Source organism: Cydia amplana, chromosome Z, assembly GCF_948474715.1.
Source record: "Cydia amplana chromosome Z, ilCydAmpl1.1, whole genome shotgun sequence".
Classification (NCBI taxonomy): domain Eukaryota; kingdom Metazoa; phylum Arthropoda; class Insecta; order Lepidoptera; family Tortricidae; genus Cydia; species Cydia amplana.
The window spans coordinates 37,529,374-37,552,527 of record NC_086096.1 but is presented as its reverse complement, the minus strand read 5'-3'; the positions used below and the strand labels follow the sequence as shown (position 1 = coordinate 37,552,527).

General features: G+C 39.6%; 1 protein-coding gene across 3 annotated transcripts in view; it reads right to left on the bottom strand.

Annotated features, from left to right (window-relative positions):
* LOC134661526 (dual specificity mitogen-activated protein kinase kinase 7-like) overlaps window positions 1-22,352 on the bottom strand; it is a 30,898-nt gene extending 8,546 nt beyond the window's left edge. For 2 of the 3 annotated variants that reach the window (XR_010097966.1, XM_063517643.1), the window contains exons 1-16: window positions 22,074-22,352; window positions 20,488-20,570; window positions 15,196-15,339; window positions 14,535-14,625; window positions 13,736-13,872; window positions 13,338-13,517; window positions 12,844-12,990; window positions 12,353-12,429; window positions 12,057-12,195; window positions 11,601-11,728; window positions 10,738-10,839; window positions 10,465-10,546; window positions 9,854-9,954; window positions 6,142-6,224; window positions 4,400-4,490; window positions 2,619-2,725 (exon numbers count right to left, since the gene is read on the bottom strand). Coding sequence is in view for 2 of the 3 variants with exons in the window: in XM_063517643.1 (XP_063373713.1) it covers window positions 2,619-2,725; window positions 4,400-4,490; window positions 6,142-6,224; window positions 9,854-9,954; window positions 10,465-10,546; window positions 10,738-10,839; window positions 11,601-11,728; window positions 12,057-12,195; window positions 12,353-12,429; window positions 12,844-12,990; window positions 13,338-13,517; window positions 13,736-13,872; window positions 14,535-14,625; window positions 15,196-15,339; window positions 20,488-20,570; window positions 22,074-22,221 (1,840 nt within the window). In the remaining variant the exon portion in view is untranslated. The remainder of the gene's footprint in view (window positions 1-2,618; window positions 2,726-4,399; window positions 4,491-6,141; window positions 6,225-9,853; window positions 9,955-10,464; window positions 10,547-10,737; window positions 10,840-11,600; window positions 11,729-12,056; window positions 12,196-12,352; window positions 12,430-12,843; window positions 12,991-13,337; window positions 13,518-13,735; window positions 13,873-14,534; window positions 14,626-15,195; window positions 15,340-20,487; window positions 20,571-22,073) is intronic. The other variant, XM_063517644.1, reaches the window with a different exon arrangement.
* Between the last annotated feature and the right edge of the window lie 802 nt (window positions 22,353-23,154).

Below are 23,154 nucleotides of genomic sequence, written 5' to 3'. Positions count from 1 at the left end.
TTTAACGATGACAAACCCTTAGTGGGCATTTTCACTTAACTGTGCACCTTTAACGGCCGGTTAGCAATCGTTACAAAACTGACGGTCAATGTCAAATCCCATACATTTTGTCAGGAATGTAACGGTTAGACATTACTGAAACACGACTTAAGTCGCGCTTTAAAGTGGAAATTAAAATGAAAATGCCCTAATGCCAGTTGCACCAACCACATTTAGCGGACTGATCAACGTCAGACAGCAGTGAGGTATGAAATTTCCCATACAATAAAATTTAGCCAACGCTTTAACGGTGACAGACGGTTTGGTGCAACGTGCAACCGACCGTTAGTCTATTGGCTTTAGTGAGTATTTTTAACCGACTTAAACGTATTTCATAGAGGAGGTTCTGTATTCGGTTGTGGCAATTTTTCTTACTCGGTTAATTTTAGATGACAACCAACTATTTATCCTACATTTTAAATTTAACTGACGAGTACGGGCTGTAGCCTTTACCGCCGCCTGAACGTGTTAAGTATCCATAAACCTATTCCGTTCAACTTTCGTCAACCACACTCTAATATGGCTCGCAGCTATTCTACTCTAGCCCATCAAGTTAGACAGCGATAGCACTAGTGTCGCCGGGTCGTTCAACTTTCTACAGCTTTAATGTAAATGACAGCAGTGAGAAGCGCAGCAGTATTAGAACGTACTGGGAGGCTGGCTACCTCGGGTAGGAACACAGAGTTATATTATAATACATTATGCTATCAGAGGAAAAGCGGCTTTTATTAGGACCTCGTTTAAAAAGGGGCATTTCAGGAAAAAGTCTGGTACCATCTGTTAACTGACAGTTCGTAAACCTTATTACAAAAGGCATAAGGTCCACCGATGTATAATCAGTGTTGGCCGAAAGTTAATGCGAATTGAAAATGTTGGCCATTAACCATTATAAATTGAACCTTAAACCGTATCGGACGATTATAGTTTACGATTCAATTTATAATGGTTAATGGCCAGCATTTTCAATTTGCATTAACTTTCGGCCAACACTGTGTATACACGTCCCCGACAAAGAAGACCTTTTTGTGGAATGCCCCAATTTCCCATATACTAAGATAATTGTGCCGATTGTCACAATTCGTCCACCAAATCTGACAAATTTGTACCAATGGAAGATAGTTTAAAGTAGTTCTTAACTAAATTAGTCTAATTAAATGGATTTTACAGCACGCTTTTTTTCTATTGCAGTATCTTATCTTCTAGGCGCCCACAATTCCAAATTTGCCAAGATAAAAGCAAATTTGGTTTGTCAAATTAAATATTAAAAATAAAACGGAATGAAAGGGCCTTTTTAAAGACCTATGGGCGGTTAGAAGTTATAACTCTCTATTCCCCATATTTTATATAATATAAAACAAAACAAATTTATTCATAAACATTAAGTATATAATATGTAGTTTATAACAATTGTATTGATCAGATTCTAAAAGGCAAAGTAAGTAATCGCAAATATCATTAAATTATTTCAAATTTTTAACAACCAAAAAGCAATTGGTAATACTTTAGAAGTTTAGACTTTTAGAACTGACCATATAATTTGCATTTAAGGTCTTAAGGTCAATTTAATTATAAATTATATTATAAGACTTAAAGATATTTTTTTATACTCTATTAAAGTATCATTATTCATTAGACTCAATCTATAGGGCAAGTGTAGTCAAAGTTGAAAACTAGAAGCTCAATGGTGGTACTCAAATTTTCAATTAACTGCAACATTGAGAGATTTAGACCAAGAAAAGTCTGCAACGAGTTTGATAGCACACGCAGTGTAGGTGTTATTTTAACCTTTTGAACGCCAAAGGGCGCATCCATTTGCCGTGCCACTGACGCCACGGGGGTAAAATTTAGTTTTGTGAATAAATAATGCCAACCTAAAAGTGGGGTGTTTTTCAGTAGATTTTCATAAAAAAACGATCGACGTCAAATGCCGTCTTTGGCGTCGTTGTCACGATTTTGCGTTGACGTCAATTGCCGTCTGTGGCGTTCAAAAGGTTAAACGTCAAATTTCTGTGAAATTATGGTCCTCTATTAAGCATTCTAGTTTTCAATTTTCAACCACGTCGTTTTAGGCAAAGATAATTGATTGTATTAATACCATCGTTGCGCTTACCAAATCTGATATGCGAGCGATTTTTATCAAATGAATGAATTAATACCTTATGTGTTTCGTTGCTAAGTAACTATTTGTTAATCAACAATCGAGCATAACGTGACGTTAACTATGAAAATGGACCTTATAGTCGATGGCGCTTACGCCATTATTAACGATGCTCCGATATAAATACAATGCCGCGCGACGCTATGCGGCGTAAGCGCCATCGACAATAAGGTCCCTTTTCATAGATAAAACCTCATATTACCGTTGGAAAGCGCAACAAAGATGTGTATAATTGGATAGATCGACACTTAGGTGTGAAACAAACTCTCCGCCAAAAAAACCCGCTCCCATACAATCCAACTTTTGAGCTAGTACGCGAGCGAGCGTGCATTCCTTGGCCGATACTTTGACTGTATACAGCTAATACAATCAATGAATCATTATTATCATGTAACGACGACACGTAGTCGTGACACGGTACCTTGGTCGTCGTGGCGGTGCCGCGGCGCGTGCGGCGCGGGCAGGTCCGTGCGGAACCCGTTCCGGGGCTCGGCGCGGGTCAGGCTTTGGCTGCGGCCTTCAGATAACCTGGGAACAAACGGTTTCTTAATACATTCAGTGCCAAAAACCCGACAATCGGGTATTTTATGATTTCGTTCCCAGGCCGAACGACCCGATAGTCGGGATCGTGGTACTACAGCTTTATATGAAGATTTTTTGTGGCCTGGCGCTGATGTCTTGTTTGGCTGGGTGGCAATGAATGTGTTAATGGCGCCATACTTATAAACATACTTTTTATTCGAGCAAATCTTGTATACCTATATACCTCTACTCTGACAAGATTTTATTTGGCCTCCGCCATGTTGCGGATTTTCAGTGGTAATTTATTTTCACCTCAGCAGCTCGAACAAGGGTACTTTGCTACTTATAAACAGTGATCAAAATCGCATTTTGCTCACTGAGTGAGCAAAATTGCATTTTGCTCATTTTGTCTCACTCAGTGAGCAAAATGCGATTTTGCTCACTGTTTTTAAGTAGCAAAGTATCCTTGTTCGAGCTGCTGAGGTGAAAAATTTAATTGTTGGTATATCTTAAGAAAACATGAGTGAATAGAGGTAAGTGATGAAGAAGGAATACATTTTTCGGGTTCTCTAATATGTTCTCACTGCTGAGGTGAAAAGTTTTGTGAACTACACGAGATCAAAGTTATTTACATCTCGTGCGCTTTTGAGTCCCTTACTACGCTCAAGATTCTAAATTAGATTCACTCGCTACGCTCGTGAATCTACTATAGAATCTTTCGCTTGCACGGGACTCAAAATAAGCACTCGAAGAAATATCAAACTTTGATCTCTTGTTGTACAAATAACTATAACTGGCGACGGGACTCTTCGACAACAGACGTTGAAAGTCACTGAACGTCACCGATGTAAAAAAAAAAAAGATCACGCAATTAAAACGATTAAACCACAAAAATGGAAAAAATGATCGTTTTTAATTTTGAATAATCAATAGGTAGAGTGCAGAACTAGCGACGTAAGTATACCATAGAGTAATTTATACATACTGTACCTTAAACTGTTTTTTGACAAGTTTTCACAGACAATTAAATATGTCATTGATACATCAAGGCGGTTTGTTTACAAAGGGCCTACCGGGAAACGCGAAATCGAAACTCAGCTATCTGCCTCTTTATTGCTCGAATATGTAAGAGTGATAGAGACGTTAGAAAACAAAATTTCGACTCTCTCGTTTGCGCTAGACCCTTAGATTGTGACTTATTGTGAGAGTGGCGCCCCCTACGCAGAGTTTCGCGTAATATACTCTATTAGGATCCTATGACGATTTCAAGTTTAACTATCGCTGTCAACTTATTTTTAAGTTATTGTTTATTCTTTCCCACAATCAATAAGCAATTAATTACTCAGTACAGTGGGCCAAGAAAGTGGTCTACCAGTTTTGGCAAAAGTTTCTGCGAGATCTAACGATCGCTAAGGTTGACAATGAAACGTCATTGTCTTACGCGTAGACGTCATTTGAACGCGATTTAACTGAACGCAGTTGACGTACGTGTGTCGACCTTGTTGTCTCATGACGTTCAAACGAACCTCAACCGTAGGGTGGTAGACCACTTTTTTGGCCCACTGTACATACATACGTATACATGCATTTAAAACATACTAACCACGCATTAAAAAAAATGTAAATTCTTAATTAACACGATTGTTAACAATGTAAGTTGTGTCGATGATTCTGTCTCACCTCGCGTACCTATTGTTGAGCAGGAGCGGCGACGGCGGGTGCGGGTGCAGCCGGTCGTGGAGCGACGGAGGCTCCAAGTCCACCCCGTTAGCTGGAACACACGCCAACACCGTTATTGCATAAAGTGTCATTCTATGGAACTTGCTAACTATGTAAACAAACCACCATATGAGAAATTGTCTCTGAATGATGAATTTACTGACTTTAGTGACTTTTGTTTACATAGTTAGCAAGTTCCATACTTAGTTACCAAGTTACATACTTACAAGTTAGTACTTTAGTTACAAACTCATCTTCCTAGCACATGGCGGGGCATGTCAGAATAGTGGGCTACGTGGTAATTATAAAACTGAAATAGATGTCTTATACTAAAGAAAAAGTGACGAAGCCCTCCGGTGGTGAAATCCGGATACGAACCGGCGGCGTCTTCAGCAAATAAATTTATGGTGAAAACACAAATCAAAATATTTCATAAAATAATTTGATTTGTTCCCAAAGTTGTGTACTTCTGATAAAGCTTAGAAGCTTAACTTAGCTTTGAATTGAACGGTATATAATACAGATTTCAGCATTACCATTAAGGTAGCTGAAGGAGGCTTTTTAATTGAGCTTGGGGTCCGCTCGGGAACGTAATCCGGAATTTGTAGTAGGCAGTAGTTTTTATGAAAGACTTTGCTCGCTGTGACATGTTAGACCGACTAGTTATACGGTCGCAGATTTTTATTTTTGACCCCTTTCGTACCTTGTCACAGTGACAATCAATATGATAGTCGCTAGAGACCTCATACTATTGTCACTGTGACAAGGTACAGAATGGGTCCGAGATTAAAATCTTTGACTGTACATCAATATCAAATATCGATCCGGCCTAAAAGACAGAAATATGTGCAAGTAAACTTAATTTGGTCCCTTCAGCAACGTACCTATACTACAGCGGTAAATCATTCAATTCGGAACACTTATTAGTTGACGAATTTTGTTAGTAGCGGCAAAAAGCCGCAGCGCCGTTACACTCCCACACTTGCTTTAGGTTCCGTCACACAGGCGCGTTTTCCGGGCGGGGCGTGAGCGCTTTATATGTATAAGCGGCGATTTATACGTGACGAAGCCTTTCAAATATAGTCCGCCTGCGCTAAGTTTGCACAGATTTTGCAGCGACAGTGTTAAAGACCACTTTAGACATCACCTTTCATAGAAATTCGACGTTTATAGTGACACTCCCACATTCAGTCGCTTGCCAAGTGTTTTAACCCGTGACGCGCCCTAGTATCACACGTGTGATGCTAACTCAATTTGAGTCCTAGCTACTCAGTATCAGACGTGTGTTACTACAGATACAATATGGGCCAAATTGCTGTGAATCAGTTTGTTGTATGGTGGTCGTCCGACGTATTAATTAGCTTAGTCGGACTCGATGTTAGTGACGGGCAAAACTATATATGGTGGTCCCCTCACCTCCTTTAAGGAGTACCGTAACGGAATAATAGTTAAGGCATAGACTAAGGAATCCTCTAGACTGAGTTTAGAGCAATTATTTCATGAAACCGATGCTGCCAAAAATACGGGGGTGCGGGGGGACGAGGTGAGCGAATCCCGTGCCGTGATTGGTCCGTTCAAAGACACGGACCAATCACGGCACGGGATTGACTCGAAGATGGAGTAAAACTACCGTATAAGTGGCAGAGGGGGTAGCGTTACTATGCTCAGTCTAGAGGATGTATTGTCTGTGTAGTTAAGGTTACCCTCGTGTCCGAGCATGGGGTGCGGGCGGCCCGTGCGCGGCGGGGGCTCCGGCGACCGCCCCGTGCTGTGCTCGCGGCTCAGGCTGGAACAGATGGAGCGTTTTTAGATCCCACAAACGTCTGCACGGTGGGGGGGTTAGATTAGAAGCACAGGGTGATAACGTTTCCAATGCCGCTTTGGTATATTGAACAAAGCATATTGAAGCATATCTTATACCTTTAAACAAGCAATTGTTGTATATATATTTATTTATTTTTATATATATTTCGAGGATCCAGGAAATGGCTCTAAAGAATTCCATATGAGGGTTTTCGGGGGCGAAAAATCGATCTAGCTAGGTCTCATCTCTGGAAAACGCGCATTTTTGTGTTTTTATATGTTTTCTCAGATATTTTATGACGTAAGCGACTCTGACCACGCTAAGTTAGCACCGACTCGATAGAGTGACAATGAAAACATGTCCGATAAAAGCGCCATACTTTCCGTAGCACTTATCATGAAGACTTAGCGTGGTCCGACACTAAGACGCTGAAGTATTTTACTAGTAGTTACCAAAATATGTACATTAAAAACCTAATATACACTTAACACCTTAAACAATATAATATGTATATTCTTCGCTTCATTGAACAATACACTTTATATTTATTAATATATTGTAAGCATAAAATACACAGTGCAGCGAAATGAACTGATATGAAATAGCACATTTTGTGTGTATCAAAATAAACATCTTGCTTATACAGTGATAAATATGCACAGCTTTTTGGAAACAAAATAACTCACTTAACTTATGCAAGGTAAGGTTTGCAACAGAATTATTATAAATAGACATACATTGGCGTAGGCACTAGATTTTACGAAAGCGACTGCCATCTACCTTCCAAACCAGAGAGAAAACTAATTAATTCGGTTTCCTCACAATGTTATTTTTTACCGAAAAGCGACTGGTAAATATCAAATCATATATCGTACATAAATTCCGAAAAAACTCATTAATACGAGCCGGGGATTGAACCCGAGACTTCTGAATTGAAAGTCGCACGCTCCTACCACGCATGTACATACAACATTATTAAGAATATTGTGTCATCATCTTCCTATCGTAGTCCCGGCTTTTTGCCACAGCTCATGGGGCTGTGTCCAATTGGCAACTAATAATAACCTATTATATACACATAATAGAAATATATACCCCCGTATTCATAAAACTTTACCCGCCAGCGTACCAGCCACAAGATAAACCACACAAAAAAAATGCAACCATGCTGCCACCGCTGATTTAGTTATGTTTTGTCCCTTTCTTACAAATACATAAGCCAAATTGACAGATAAAGAAAAACGATTCATAGCTAATTCAGACCAGTAACGCGTTTATGAGTAACGCCAATAATATATATTATATTATAGAAATCGCTTTGCAGGATGGCAACGCGCAGGATGATAAAAATGACCAGAGAACAGAGCTTTGCCTAATATCTATTACCAACTTATTGTCAAAGAAATGTTTTGCGACACACACACTTTTATTGCTGGATGTACTTCTTCGCATTTGCGTGACTACGAGTATCTAGTTCTCGAGACCTTTCTAATGAGCCTAAACGACTAAACGTCGATGTGTTTGTGTGTTTCCATTGAGGAGTTCCTTTGATCACCTTTCGGCTGCATCATCAGATCAGCTCACTGTTAGTATATTGATGAACTATCATTGGAATTACGGTAGTACTCCAAATTTCAACTTAATCGGAAACTAGGAAGTGGTTCAAATTAAATTTGCAAGATTTAGAGCACACATTTATACAAATACTAGCAACCCGCCCCGGCTTCGCACGGGTTAACAAATTATACATAAACCTTCCTCTTGAATCACTCTATCTATTAAAACAAAACCGCATCAAAATCCGTTGCGTAGTTTTAAAGATCTAAGCATACATACAGACAAACAGACAGCGGGAAGCGACTTTATTTTATACTATGTAGTATAAGCTCTTTGCGTGAAATCATAGACAAACTGTTTTTCTAAAAAATGGAACCAATGTATTATGTAAAATATAACGTTCGCTTGAGAAATACTAAAGTAGTAACTATCTTTCAAAGTCCCCCAGCAAAATCAAATTGGTCAAAATAAAAAGCAAGTGCAATTTTTGGTAACCATTTCCTGTATTAAAATGAGAATTGCAATAGCTTAATACGGCTAATTCACCTTGGTTGTCCTTCCCCGGGCCTCAAACTATTTCCATAACAAAATCTAAATCGGTTCAACGGTTAAAACTAGGTAACAGACAGACAGACAGAGTTACTTTCGATTGTCACTAGGTGGCTGCGAACTGAGACATTATAATTCACCTAACTCCATATCCTTCTTAAAAAAATTGTCTCTCTGTCAAATGATAATGAAATCAAAAATATTTAAAATACTTTCTGACAAACATCAACCGCTGGTTGGAGCTTAAGAACTCGCTTCGCTCAGTCAATAAGCAATTCGCATTAGCAATAGATCCTTATAATGAAATATAAGTTGGCATAGCGTGTCTCGTGTCGAGTTGTCGACGCTGTCACTTGCTTTGCAATGATATAATGTTGAACTGTCCCAAATGTTGAACCATCAATGTATTTATTTATTTAAACTTTGTTGCACTAAAAAAAACGTTCGCCAAAGGAAACGTGAAAGTTGCCATCAAGCATTCTCTACCAAGCAACCTTAGGGCAAAGCAGAAAATATTGTAGGCGGTTCATTTGAAAACCAAAAGAAAACATTATTATAAGAACCTTATAAATTATAAAATGTATACACATAAATAAATAAAACTTAAATACAAAAAAATGCATATTACACTATGTTAAATATATATTTCTACAAGTTAGCTTAGACAGACCCTAATGATTTTTACAAGTTCTGTTGCAATAGAATTTTACCATTCAAAAATTTATGCGCTCTTCGTAAAGGTTTCATAATACGGTGTCTGTTTAGTGCACAGTCGAGTTCACAAGCATCTATACAAGCCAACGTTTCATAAATATATTTACACGCCTCTAAGACACTGACAATAAGGTCGCGTAAATATATATTATGAACGTTGCCTTTACAGATGTTTGTGAACTCGACCGTACCCTCGACGACTCGATCGTAATATTCGTAATATACTACAGTACCCCTAGTGTAAATTTCTTTCGATAGCGTGACGCATGAATCTAGTATAACTGGATTGGGCATGAGTGGTGGGGATAACTGACAGAACGGGATAGTCTTATGTATCTTTCAGTAGGAGTAGCAGCGAAAGCGCTATTATTGTTTGTCCTTGTCACAGTCTCACATCTTGTTTTATTCCCCACCGTAAATTGACCACCGTGATTGGTCGAATTCATTTGTTGCCCACCATAACAAATAAATTCGACCAATCATAGCGGCGCAATGCGATGCTATGATTGGTCGAATTTATATGTTTTGTCCCTCACGGAGGCACGCGTAGACCACTTCTATAGGATGCTACCTTCTATGGCGTGACGTGACGTACGCGTTTGCGTTAAATGTCAATTGTTATGGGATTTTGAGCTACCAAAACGTCCCGCTTGGCGCGCTGTTCAAAATCCCATACAAAATTAGACGTAACACAAACGCGAACGCTCGTCATGCTATAGAATGAAATGTACCTACACTAGGGGTTCAGAATAAACGTTTGCATGAGCTTGTGAAACGTTCGAGTTACGTACCTCCGGTGGCGGGGCGTGGCGTGGAGGTCGACCCGCGACCGCCGCTGCTGACTCTGGTGGTAGAACCTCTGGAGGACTATAGGACTAGTGTTGCCCGAGCTCTGTAACGTCCAATTTAATTTTAATTGGAATAAAATATAATAAATTACAATTTTTAAAGCATTAAAAAAACTACTCGGGAAATTAGTGCCAATTTCACCCCGATTTATGCAGGTACGGTTTTCAGCAGGATCCCGTTTAGTAGTGTACGTGTTGGTATGGTTTGTACAAGTTCACAAGAACGTCGTAGAGTGCAGGAATGCTGCAAAAAACCTTTCCGTTCCATTTTTTTTTCGGTTTTAACAATACAAACTAGACGACATTGTCCAGGATTTAGTTAAATCTCAAGTATAGTCTAATTTAAATGTTCCCATTAGCTTCCTGCATACCGTCTTTAACTGGATCTGGGGCGAAAGGTGCTTTATCGCAAAAATCAAGATCCAAACTAGTGTGTGTGAACCAACGAATGATTTTTGCAGGATTCAGTAAAAACCCGCTCCCACTGAACTGGACCGTGGGAAAGGGCCCTTATCAGTGCTATCACTGAAAGTGCCATATTTTGTTTGACTTACCGCGGGCGAGGGCCGCCACCGGTTGTCCGCGGAGACCCGCCGGGCCGGCGGCGGGGGCGGCGACGCGCATGCCTCCAGCGTCCTGTGAACGAACCATTTATATTTCTAACTCACGTCACACGCGGCGTGTTCTGTTTAAAGGAATATGGACCTACTGTACAGTAGTTAAATTTAAAAGTTACAATATTTGGCGTCGTCAAAATGCAATTGAGTCGCTCGCGACACAAAAGTCAAACTTCTGCTGTTTTAGTTCGTTGATCTAGACATATTTACCTGCGCCGAGGATACGGCGAGTGGTTCGCGAAGTCCGTCTCGAGGCTCGCGGGCTGAGAGGAGCTGCCTCCGGCGTGCGGGCTCGCCGACGCCCACCACGCCCTGCACATTACATTTTGGATTTCACGGGCCTATAATCCCGGTCTTTTTATTGGCTTACGTGGGGATATAGATCCAACACGTAGAGGCCCTTTGGAGAGCTTTAAAGTCATGTAGAACGCCTGCTGGGAACCGTTCACAGGTCATAAACACCCATGAACCGGTCCCAGCAGGCGTTGGGACTATTGTAGAAAAAGGGAACAGTATACCGGTCTATGGATTGACGTTGGTGTGGGCAAGCACATTACATTATTATTATACATATCACTTTATCTAGCAAAACGAGGGATTGATTAAAGGAATTATTAGTAGAAAATTAAATCAATTTTATCATAAATCATACCAAAGAGAATAGATAATATGGAGGGGTCCTGTAATAGTAAATTTTGTAGTCACAGAAAATTTACTGCAATCTAATGACACACGATTAAAACTCAAAATGAAAATGTATAAGACCGTCAAAAAAATTACATATATGGACAAATTATTTTATTATTTTTATATAATTTCGACCCATGTTCATTCACTGATACCTATGTGTTAAAATTATTAAATATCAAACGTTGTCGTCAACGCCATCTAGCCGAGCATAGGCCAAAGGTGATGGCGCCATTTATCCGAGAATGGCTCTTTCTTGATTTCCGAGGCACGTTTTTTCCTTAAACTTTATTCATCTTATACGGAGTTACATAATATGTCTTTGATTATCAGACTTCAAGTTTTATGAATAAGGGGGTTTGACTGTACAATACTAAAATGAATACCTGGCGGGCGTGGGTGTGAGCTCCACGTTCCACTGGCTGGTGAGCATGTTCCTGGCGGGTTGCGGCGTCCCGGGCGCCTCGCACTCCCGCGCACTCGTCACTGTGTGCGTCGCTGTTGTTGTCACCGTCTGTACAACCTAACATGGGATTAAACACTGACAGTTGATAACTATACCTACAACTTTTTGTAGCAAAATCGAGAGATTGACTCTCTCATCGTCAGGACAAGCAGCTTAAATATGGCAATGAATAATGTGCGTCTAAGTGTTTTTCAATAATAAGACACGTCAAGATTGTTTACCCTTTTTCTAATGCTAAAAACAAACGTGGTATAGTGTATGAGAGGCTGCCTGTGCCATTGATTATACATACATACATATGTGCAAGTAGCGGAAAGTTAAAAAAAAAAAGGTGGAAAAGTTCTCGGAATATCAAATTTGTACATTATACACTCACCTTAGCCGGAGTGGGGTGTCCCCCCGTGATGTTGGCGTACCAGTCCGCCACGGACACGTTACTTCTCGCCGATTTCACTACGAACGGGTGCTCCAATAGTTTCGCGTACTTCGGCCGCTGTCTGTAGTTCTTCGTTAGACTACAGAGAAAATTTAATGAATATAAAATATAGTCAACGACGCCAAATTTGTTATAAAACATCATTCTGTTCTCGACGATAGCTGTAATTTTTTATTTTTTAAATTTTTGCTTCTTTGCGGTCAAAGGGTTTAAAACATTACTTTCTTTACACATACCATTGAGATACAAAAGACTTGAATTCTGGTGAAAAGTTGCTGTCCTCAGGCAGTTGCGGCGGGTCGTCTGATATCACCTGGTATGAACAATCAAAATATTACGGTTAAAAAACACCAATATTTATACATATATACAGAATTTTCAAGGGCACTCCTTGGCGCTTGGCTTGGCGACATAATACGCGTAATAATTAAATATAAGTCCCAAAAATTACACATTACATACAAATGTATAAAATATTGACTTTTACATGCACATGATGTAAATTCAGGGTGATTTTGTTGTCCGACCTTACCCTGAGGTGTGAATATTTAGGCCATAATAAACAACATTTAATATGGAGCCAATTCCGAAATCGCGAACATCTGGGTGTTCCATAGAAACCACTGACTGGCCTAAACGTATGAGGCAAGTATTTTCTGACATATGATCGGCCTAAACGTATGAGGCAAGTATTTTCCAGTGTTTTCAGAGATAATGTGTGTCCTACCTTGGTGAGCACTTCGAAGTCGTTCTGACAGTTCATGTAGGGGAACACGCCGGTGGCCAGCTCGACCAGCGATATGCCGAGCGACCACACGTCGGCGCGTATGTCGTAGTCGGGCCGCTGGGGGTCAGGCGGGTCGATTCGTTCAGGCTGCAAATAGAATAGAACATTACTAACGGTACTATTACTATTTTTGATGAAATTTTATTTCCATAAATGGTATTTTCCATATTAAAACAGCTAACCCTATGAACGCCACTCCTGTCATGCGCAGCGCATCATTGTGAACCTTGTGGAAATGCATGGGTTGTAGCCGCGCGCGTCAGTTGACTTAAAGCTCACGTAACTTTAAAGAAAACCGCAACCAAATTTAGCCTTGAAGACAACCAGTCGCCCGCTGATGCCGAATTCTTATAGCTTTACGTTACGTTCGTCCAGTAATATGTTGCTCAGTAAAATCAACCTTACTATACCGTCATACAGTCCACTAAACTTACTGCCATATACGCCGCGCAGCCGGCGCTCCTAGTCTTGGCCTTGGAGTCGACCAGTCGCCCGCTGATACCGAAGTCGCAAAGCTTCACGTTCCCGCGTTCGTCCAGTAATATGTTGCTCGGTTTGACGTCACGGTGGATGACGCCGTGCGTGTCTTTCAGGTACGATAGTGCGTTCACCGTCTGAAAGTAAACAAATATGTTTACATCAAGTCATTGGCGGCGAATGAACTCAAGGCAAATATAAAAATAAATCAAAATTGTAGTAAATAGGAGGTTAAATCATTCTTTAAAATAGGTATACATAGACGCTTCTTAGTTTTACTTAAAGGACCTTATCACAACGTCAGACAGTCTATAATTTCTAACGGAGCCGGATAACCTCAAAAACGACTACTTACCGCGACGGTGACCTTGCCGAGTATCGCCTCGGGGATGGGCGCGCAGAGGCGCTTGAGCAACTTGTCGAAACAGGACGCCATCAGCTCCATGCAGATCCACACGTCGGCGTCGGTCACGAAGCAGCCGAGACAACGCACTGGGATCAAAATATCACTTTAGTACCTAATGATCGAAATTCTAATCTCATCCAGAAATGACCCGAGTATTTCGGAAAAGTTGAAGCGATTTGGAGACCACTTGAGACATTTCATAAATGTTTTAAATATTAATTAGAATAGACAGACTTCGATTGTCATTTTTTGAACAACATTAGAACAATCAGCCTAAAAGTTAAGATTTCATACCTCAGAAAATGTATACATATTTATACACCGTATCCTTTGCTAAAAAGGCTAAGCTAAAAATACTCAAATAGACGGAAAAAATGCATGCATGCAAATATGCATGTCATTTATACTTAGTAATAAGTCTTTATTAATATTTGTTTACATATATGAAACCAAAAAGTGAAGTAAGTATAATAGGTATGAAACTATAATTCTATTACTAGAAAGATGTCACCTTATATACTTATCTGTTTTATAAGACTGTTTGTTTCTTAATAAATAATAAAATAAAAAAATATGTTTCATACATCAACAGCATAAGTTAACTGGTATTCATAGTCTGTCAAATTGAGAACAAATTGAGGGAGTGTCATTATAAACGTAATCTATTCTTAGAAATTTGACATTAACACTGACAACGCCACACTTTGTCATCGCAAAGCACATGTGAGCTTGGTCCGACTCCACTTACCTATGTATTGACAGTCGTGTGAGCCCAGAACTACATCAAGATCCATCAGGATGCGTTTCGTCTCCTCAGAGTTGCCCGACCGCCGCATTTGCTGTCAACAAACGAAGCTAATTAGCCCAATAAACATAACTTATAACTTTGCAGCCCTGTTGCGTCAATTCTTCAGTCAATCGTTTCTTCTCTAGTTCGATTTTTTTATGATACGGTCAAAATATAAGATACTAAATAATTGTAGAATGAGAGCAATAAGCTGAGAAGAAAACACTTTGAATACAAGTAAAAAAACAAAAGTGTTATGTGTGCAACATCCATAGGTAAAAAAGTGAATGTTACTGACTTTGCTTCTTTGGAGCGGTATGAGGTTCATGACTGGAGCTGTTGACCGTCAGGATACCTGACTAGAAACCTTGACGGCGATGATGGCGCGCGAGCGGCGTGAGGGTTTGTGCGCTGCGGCGCTGCCGAGCTCCCCAAAGTGGATGAGGTGCAAGTTCGAGCAGTAATGTCAGTCAGGTTACCTGACTACATACCTTAACGGCGATGACGGCGCGTGAAGGCTTGTGCAGATTGACCACGTGTCTACAGGTGCCGCTGCCGAGCTCGCCGAGGTGTATGAGGTCTACCTGACCGGTACTGTCCATCAGGTTACCTGACTACATACCTTAACGGCGATGACTGCGCCCGAGGGTTTGTGCATCATCTTGACCACATGCCCGCAGGTGCCGCTGCCGAGCTCGCCGAGCTGGATGAGGTCGTCCACGTTCGAGCGGTACTGCACGTTGTTCACGGTCAGGTTGCCGCTCACCTGATCACATAACAATTTCGTTTAGCACTACTGTAGGGACATGGTCTACTTTGTTGGGGACATGACGCGTAGGACTGGCAAAAGGTCAGAAATCTGTATTACATAGCATTGAATTTAGAGCTAAGTTATCAAACGTTATCATGCCAAAAATCAGCTTCATAGCTTTATCACGACTGTTAAAAAAATAGCATCACGTACCTGACACTATTCTTGAATGCAGGGGCATTAGCAATAGTATTCTGTTTCATGACCATAATAAAGAATGCTAATACATAATTTTATTGATTAACTATTTAAAGGACTGCCTCAAAGTACCAATCATCCCGATAAATATTGATGATTACGCGCGGAAATTACTAAGTAGTAATTAAAAAAAAAATAGAGAAATTATTGTATGGGTGAATTGAAAAAAATATATTATTATGTAACTCAATCTTTTTTTTGGAATTGCTCAGTTAGGAAATGTAAATTAGTTTTAATTTAACTATAGTTATTTGTACAACAAGTGATCAAAGTTTGATATTTCTTCGAGTGCTTATTTTGAGTCCCGTGCAAGCGAAAGATTCTATAATTTAGAATCTTGAGCGTAGTAAGGGACTCAAAAGCGCACGAGATGTAAATAACTTTGATCTCGTGTAGTACACAACATTTTTCACCTCAGCACAGTGAGAACATACCTATTACACAACTTGAAAAATGTAATCCTTGTTCATCACTTAATACCTGCACTCATGTTTTCTTAAGATATACAAACAATTACGTTTAATTACCGCAATGGAACACAAAAACAAAACGTAATAATAAATTCCATTAAAATAATATAGAAATAACAAACATTAACTGACACTTCAATCGACAACTTTTTTTTTGTAAAAAAAATCTTTGTAAGATACGGTCCGAATTGCGGATACGTACTATTTGTCAACTATGGTAGAAATTCTTAAAAGTAAAATAATTAATTTTGCGTGATGATCTGTGTATTTTTTGAGTTCATTATTTTAATTGTACAATAAAATACCTAAAATATAGTATTTTATCAGTTTTTATCAAATCTTAAACTTTATTTTTATTTATTAATTATTAAGAATTTATACTCGTACGTGGTTTGGAACGATGCGGTCTGAAGTTTTTCGGGGGTCTGTTATAAACCGTGGATATACTGTTGAATGTCGTTTTAACTTTTTTTTGTCTGTTTCTTTTTGCTAACAGTGTGAAAGGGACAGAGATAATAGAACCCAAGTATTTCAAACTTTTATTAGACCCCGCATGTTGAAATGACATTTGACTATAAAGGTCACTTGAACGTCATTTTGTCTCACTCAGTGAGCAAAATCGCATTTTGCTCACTGTTTTTAAGAATCAAAGTACCCTTGTTCGAGCTGCTGAGGTGAAAAATGTTATAGTCCGCCTAAGTGCGTAACCATATTTAGAAGTATTGTTCTACTTCTATATATAATAGCAGGGTGACATATTTGGTATGGAATGATAATCACTTTTATGAATTATTAACTCCGTATATTAAAACAATCAAGTTGATCGTACAAAGGTTCGAGCGGGACTGGCGTCCCGAGTTCCTTAAACCTATACCTAAGCTTTTGGCTAGTCAGCTCATATCGCGGTGCACGCGCACTTGAATATGAGCTGACGTAGCTAAACTGTTCCTATATTACTTCCCCCCTTAAGGGAAAAAAAAACTTAAATTAATTAATACAATGATCTCTCTTTTGGGATCTGATAATACTTACATCCTGTGTGTTCCTAACCTTACAATGTTATGGCTTCTCTGATATCGCACAGGCGCGCGTTTCGCTAACATAGCGCTACGCGTAACTGTGTGACACGAGTACCTACGGTATCGGAATACAATGTTAATGTTATACATTTATAATTAGATATAAGAACTGAATTTATTACAAAAACATGAACAAACGAGAAATCAAGACATGAGGACGAGATAGAACGCCGTATCAACATGACTTGGAAGAGGTTCTGGAGCTTTAAAGAAATTTTAAAATCTAAACTTCCCCTAAAGCTCAAAAAGAAGGTAATAGATTCGTGCTTGCTACCTTGTCTGTCATATGGAGCACAAACCTGGATCTTCCAAAAGAGAATTAAAACAAAAATACGCTCTTGCCAGCGCGCTATGGAGCGAAGCATCCTTGGTGTTAAACTTACAGACAGATATAGAAGTGAAGATATCCGCAGAAAAACCAAACTGATAGACGCCGGACAACACGCACTACAATTAAAATGGCGATGGGCGGGACACGTAGCGCGAATCACAGACCAAAGATGGACGAAACGGGTAACCGAGTGGATGGGCCCCACTGGTAAGAGGAGCAGAGGGAAGCCAAAAGAACGCTGGATAGACGAAATTCAAAAGAAAGCTGGTAGAGACTGGATCTTGAAAGCGCAGGACAGGAAACAATGGAAACTGATGGAGGAGGCCTTTACCCTAACTGGGGCCATGTGACACTCACTTACATTACAAAAACTATAACTATTTAATTGTTATATAACTGTTTAAATTGTATTTATTTCATGTGTTTAAGTATGTTTTAACTATGTAGTTACATGGCAATAAAGGCTTTTTTATTTTTTATTTTATTTTATTTTTATTTTTATTACAAAAACTCTGGAATATTTAAACGAACATGTTAGTTTGACATACCGAAATACACTATATGGATTTGATAAACACATTATTTGTTTTATTTAAGAACACTTCACTTCACTCAATAAATTACAGCTTGTTGTTTAGGTTGGGGCTGGGCCGGCTCCCGGTGTACAACGACGGTTGTTGGTTGCACTTTAGCAACCGCTTTCTGTAGCCAACTTCGAATGCATTGTCGACACTTAGTGTATATGAAATGTATCAAAAACAGCACTAATACAACGGAGATAACGAGGAGGATAATTCCGAAGTAGTTGATCGAGCTTTGCGTCAACCTGTCCAGTGACACTATGGACCTCTGCAATTGCGATGTTATTGTGGGACTCGTCCTCCTTGCTCTGTCCGTAGCCCATTGTAGTTAGTGTGATGACCAGTTAAACAATTAAATAAGTAAAAAAAATGTATATGACACGCGCTGCGTGTTGACTGCACACAAAGTCAAGATTCTCAATATTGCATAATAGATGACAAATGATGGTCTTATAAAACATTAAATTCATGACACGATTATTAGTAAAAAAAAAATTGCATCAACAGATTTCTTATAGTCTAAAGTACATTTTTACAATTTGTATATCAGCAATTTCTATCGCTAATGTTAGTCAGCCAGTACCGTTGCGATTATCGCTTAGCGATGTTGTACTATAAACATTGCATCATTGACCTACCATGATAGATAAGAAAAATAATGCTTGTTTCGACCGAAGAATAAATAAAAGTGTAAACCTCGTTAATAATGTACAATTTCGCCATTATAACGCATTTTACGACTTAAAAGTATATGATACCTAACTAGGGTGCGGAACATCATGTTTCAGAGTCCGGCTTTAAACTGATTATATTAGTTAATAACTTTGAATGTAGTCTTCCACCCTTTGTGAAATGACTACTGATGCTACTTTTCGGGAAGCAGAAAGTTTCTACCCCCGGGGTCCAGGCTCCTTCCAGGAGATACTAAATTAAGCAAGGTAGCGAACCCGTATTTCATGTTTTCCTAGAAATCTCATAACTATGACACACAACAAAGATGTGTCCTACGCGAACTAAGTATATCCAGCTAATCTGCGAATCTATTTGTCTATTAAAAATCTGACCGGCCTATTAATAACTCTGCCACTTCTAGTGGTGCGCGGTCTCGTGTTAGCTTCGCTTTCGCTTTGCGCAGTAGTGGAGTCGCCTACTTTAGTATTAGTATTCGCGGTATCGTCGGCGTTATTGTTCCATACGTAAGCTGGCTTCAACCTATCAATTGAAATGCGAGCTTGCCTGTTTGGAAATTGGATGAGAAATACTTTATCGTTTCTTTCTAAAACTTTGTAGGGTCCCGTATAGGGTGGTTGTAAAGATCTCCTCACGGTGTCATCCCTGACGAAAACGTATCGACATGATGCTAATTCCTTATGTACAAATAAAATGCGGTTGTTACGTGATCCCGCAGATACCGGTTTGTACTGAGATATTGTTTTTCGGATTTTATCTACTAAATTACCCGGATCGCTGGGTTCCGTGGGGCTTATGTCAAAGAAATCCCCAGGTAAACGTAGCGTACGTCCGAACAACATCTCTGCAGCACTTACGTCATTATCGCTTCGTCCTGCCGCGCGCAGGCCTAGCATGACGGTCGGCAATTCGTCCTCCCACGAGGTATTGTTCATTCTGGCCATTAGTGCTGCTTTCAAACTCCTGTGGAAACGCTCTACCTTCGAATTGCTCTGAGGGTGGAAAGGGGTGGTTCTAACTCTATATACCTAACAAATTCGATAGCTCTCTAAATAGGTTACTTTCAAATTGACGTCCTTGATCTGTTGTGAGCTGTGACGGACAACCGTAGCGCGCGATCCACCCGCTAAACACCGTCTTAGCTACTACTTCGGCTGTCATGTCCGCTATTGGAAAAGCTTCCGGCCAGCTAGTACGCCTATCTATTATTGTCACTAGGTAACGATTTCCATGTGGAGATGTCGGGAGCGGCCCGACCAGGTCTACATGGAAATGCGACAGCCTATCAGCGTTTTCAAAGGTACCTAACTCAGAAACAGTGTGTCGGGTGACTTTCGCCTTTTGACAAGGTATACACGCTCTGGCCCAACGACTTACGTCTTTATTCATGCTAGGCCAAAAGAACTTTCGACACACCATTTTGCGAGTAGTGCGTACTCCAGGGTGACTTAGACAATGGACGCTTTCAAACGCGGTGCGTCTAAACTTTTCGGGCAAATACGGCCTTACTTCCTTCGACGATATTTCGCAATATACAGGCTTTTGACAATTCGGTATTGCGAGTAATTTTATGTTTATAGTATCGTTTCGTCATGCTCGCTAGGTAGTCGTCTAGTGCTTGCTCGTCGGCGAGTTCCGTGTAATTGATAGCGGTTGGGCAAACAATGGTCTCTATGCGGGATAGCGTATCCGCCACAACGTTATCCTTCCCGCTTATATGACGAATATCCGTAGTAAACTGTTCCTATACATACCTTGTGGACCTCTCTCATCCTGTTCTCCGTCTCCGCCGCATGTGGCGATCGCGGCGGGAACGCCGGTATATCCTTGCCGAATACTGTAACAAACAAGTACAGTAAACTTATACAAATTACTGCACAGCCTACATCGCCAACACATTATTACAGAATTAGTAAATAGCACTACCATAAAGAAAATAAACCGCCTATTAAACCAAACTTTTGACAGCGATTCGGGGACAAATCATACTGTCCCTTTGAGGTATTTAGTAGAGATGCCACGTATATTCGGCAACTATTCGGCCTATTCGGCCACTTTGCCGAATATTCGGTATTCGGCCGAATGTTACCTAAAAAGAATTACACAATAAAAATAACCAAAAACTAGGTTACATTTAATATTTAAAAAGTATTCTTGGAAAGTTGTTAAATACGAAGACCTTTTTTTGAGCATTAGTTGATTACAAAATATTTTATTTTATCATGGGTCTGATTTGATTGACTCTAACAATATTCATTAAATCTGTTCAACAAAAAATAAGTATATCTTAGCAAACATTATGCTTTGTTGCCAACCAGTTTTCATATAATATGTAATTGTGACTCAAAATATTTGCATGTCATGCCGAATATTCGGTATTCGGCCGAGAGAGGGGCCGAATGTTCGGTATTCGGTATTCGGCCAAAACCACTATTCGGGGCATCACTAGTATTTAGGGTTGTCAAAATTCAAGTCATTTTCTTATCCCTGTCGTACACGCAAAGAGACATCAAGTTGTGATAACCTAATAATTGCTCGGAGCTTAGCTGAGCCGAGCAGAGAGAGCACGAAAGGATCAGTTTCGCATTATGAAGCACTTATTAAGAGCATGAGGTCAGGTTGTTAAATGCTACAATTTGAGCTGCACAACTGAGTTCTCTATAACAACCCAGGTATACCGCTATAGCAAATTGTTTGTTGGATTAATGGTATTATATCGGTACTTTGGTTTGAAGAGTTCCATAATTTAATTTCCAATGCTATCCAATGTTAACACTGTAAACTGTTCATGATGAAGTTGGAGAAGCTAAGCATGAGCATGGCAGGTATTTGATGCATGCAATTTTAATCGATAAAATATATAAAGAAATATATAACTATATTATTTGTTTATAAATGTCTATGGTATTTTATAACAATGTACTGCATATGACCTTAGCTTAGAACAAATTTTTATGTATGGAATGTTTAATAAATCAGGTTTCAGCCTTCCATTACATTAACACATTGTAAGTAAATGTCGAGTAAACAATTATCAAGACAGAGACATACCTCTCGGTACCCCATAGTGTCCTAGATGCACTGAACTAAACTAAATGCTCATTGGCTAAATAATTGATTTTCAACTCTAATTTGCATTGTAGCTTTTAATTTTAACACAACATCAGCGTCTAGTGCATACGTTAATCAAATTTAGAGCACACTGAATGAAATATTTACGTAAAAAAACACACGACCATGACTCCATTGACAATTGGAGTGCCAATTATTGTGAGCCAATGGCTGGCATGGGTTTTCACGAATAGATATCGAAATGCGGTGAATAATGGGTAGTACTTACAGGGTTTGTTAGGCCTCCGTCCGCTGCCAGGTCTACTCGACCCAAGAGCACCTTGACTATGAAAAGAACCTTCTTTTCGCATACGCAACTCGTTCTGGAAGCGCTCCTCTAAACCTTTCAGTTTACCATCTATTGTGTGGTTCGACATTATAAATAACACGTTTGCCCTACGATTAAACACATTTAAGTACTAATTACATTGATTGTTTGATACACAAATTCGCAATCAAAAAAGATCTGCAGTCCAAGGATATCCTTATTTCCTTCCATGAGACCACAGACTATAGACGCAGTGCCATAGATTGTGTACACTGTGTGGTATGACAGGACAGGTTAGGTTCTATACATATTATAGCTGGTCAACCAAACCTTGTCAGTAATAAAAGGCGCGAAATTCAAATTTTCTATGGGACGATTTTACATTTTTCAAATTTGCCGCCTTTTTCTACTGTCAAGATCTGGTTGACCAAGTATATATACTTGGTCAACTAAAAAGGAGGCAAATTTGAAAAATGTAGGCGCGAAGGGATATCGTCCCATAGAAAATTTGAATTTCGCGCCTTTTTTTACTGACAAGATTTGGTTGACCAGCTATATTCGCAATACATTGCGTGCTTAGGATATTTTTTCCTTTATAAAGTACAAAAATGTTCTGATCGTAAAAATAATGTATTATTCCCATTCATTATGTCAATCATTTGCTTTCTTTACCAAGTTACATAGTATTTACATACTACATTTTCAAAGTTTTTAGTTGCTTAAGATCGGTTTTCCTAGGATAGCGGTGCCGTCATATAGCGGCCGTCTCCATACTAAATAATACGGCTAAATATGGATGCCGTATTATTTAGTATGGAGACGGCCGCTATATGACGGCACCGCTATCCTAGGAAAACCGATCTTAATATGACGGCCGCTATATAGCGTTGAATGACGTCACTAGAACGTTGTCTATGTAAACAAGATGGCGCGGTTTCCTAGACGGCGTTAAGCTTTGGATTCCTCCGAAAACGGTGCCGTAATATGACGGCCGTCATATAGCGGCCGCAAAAGACGGCCGTCTTTACGGTGACGACATGTG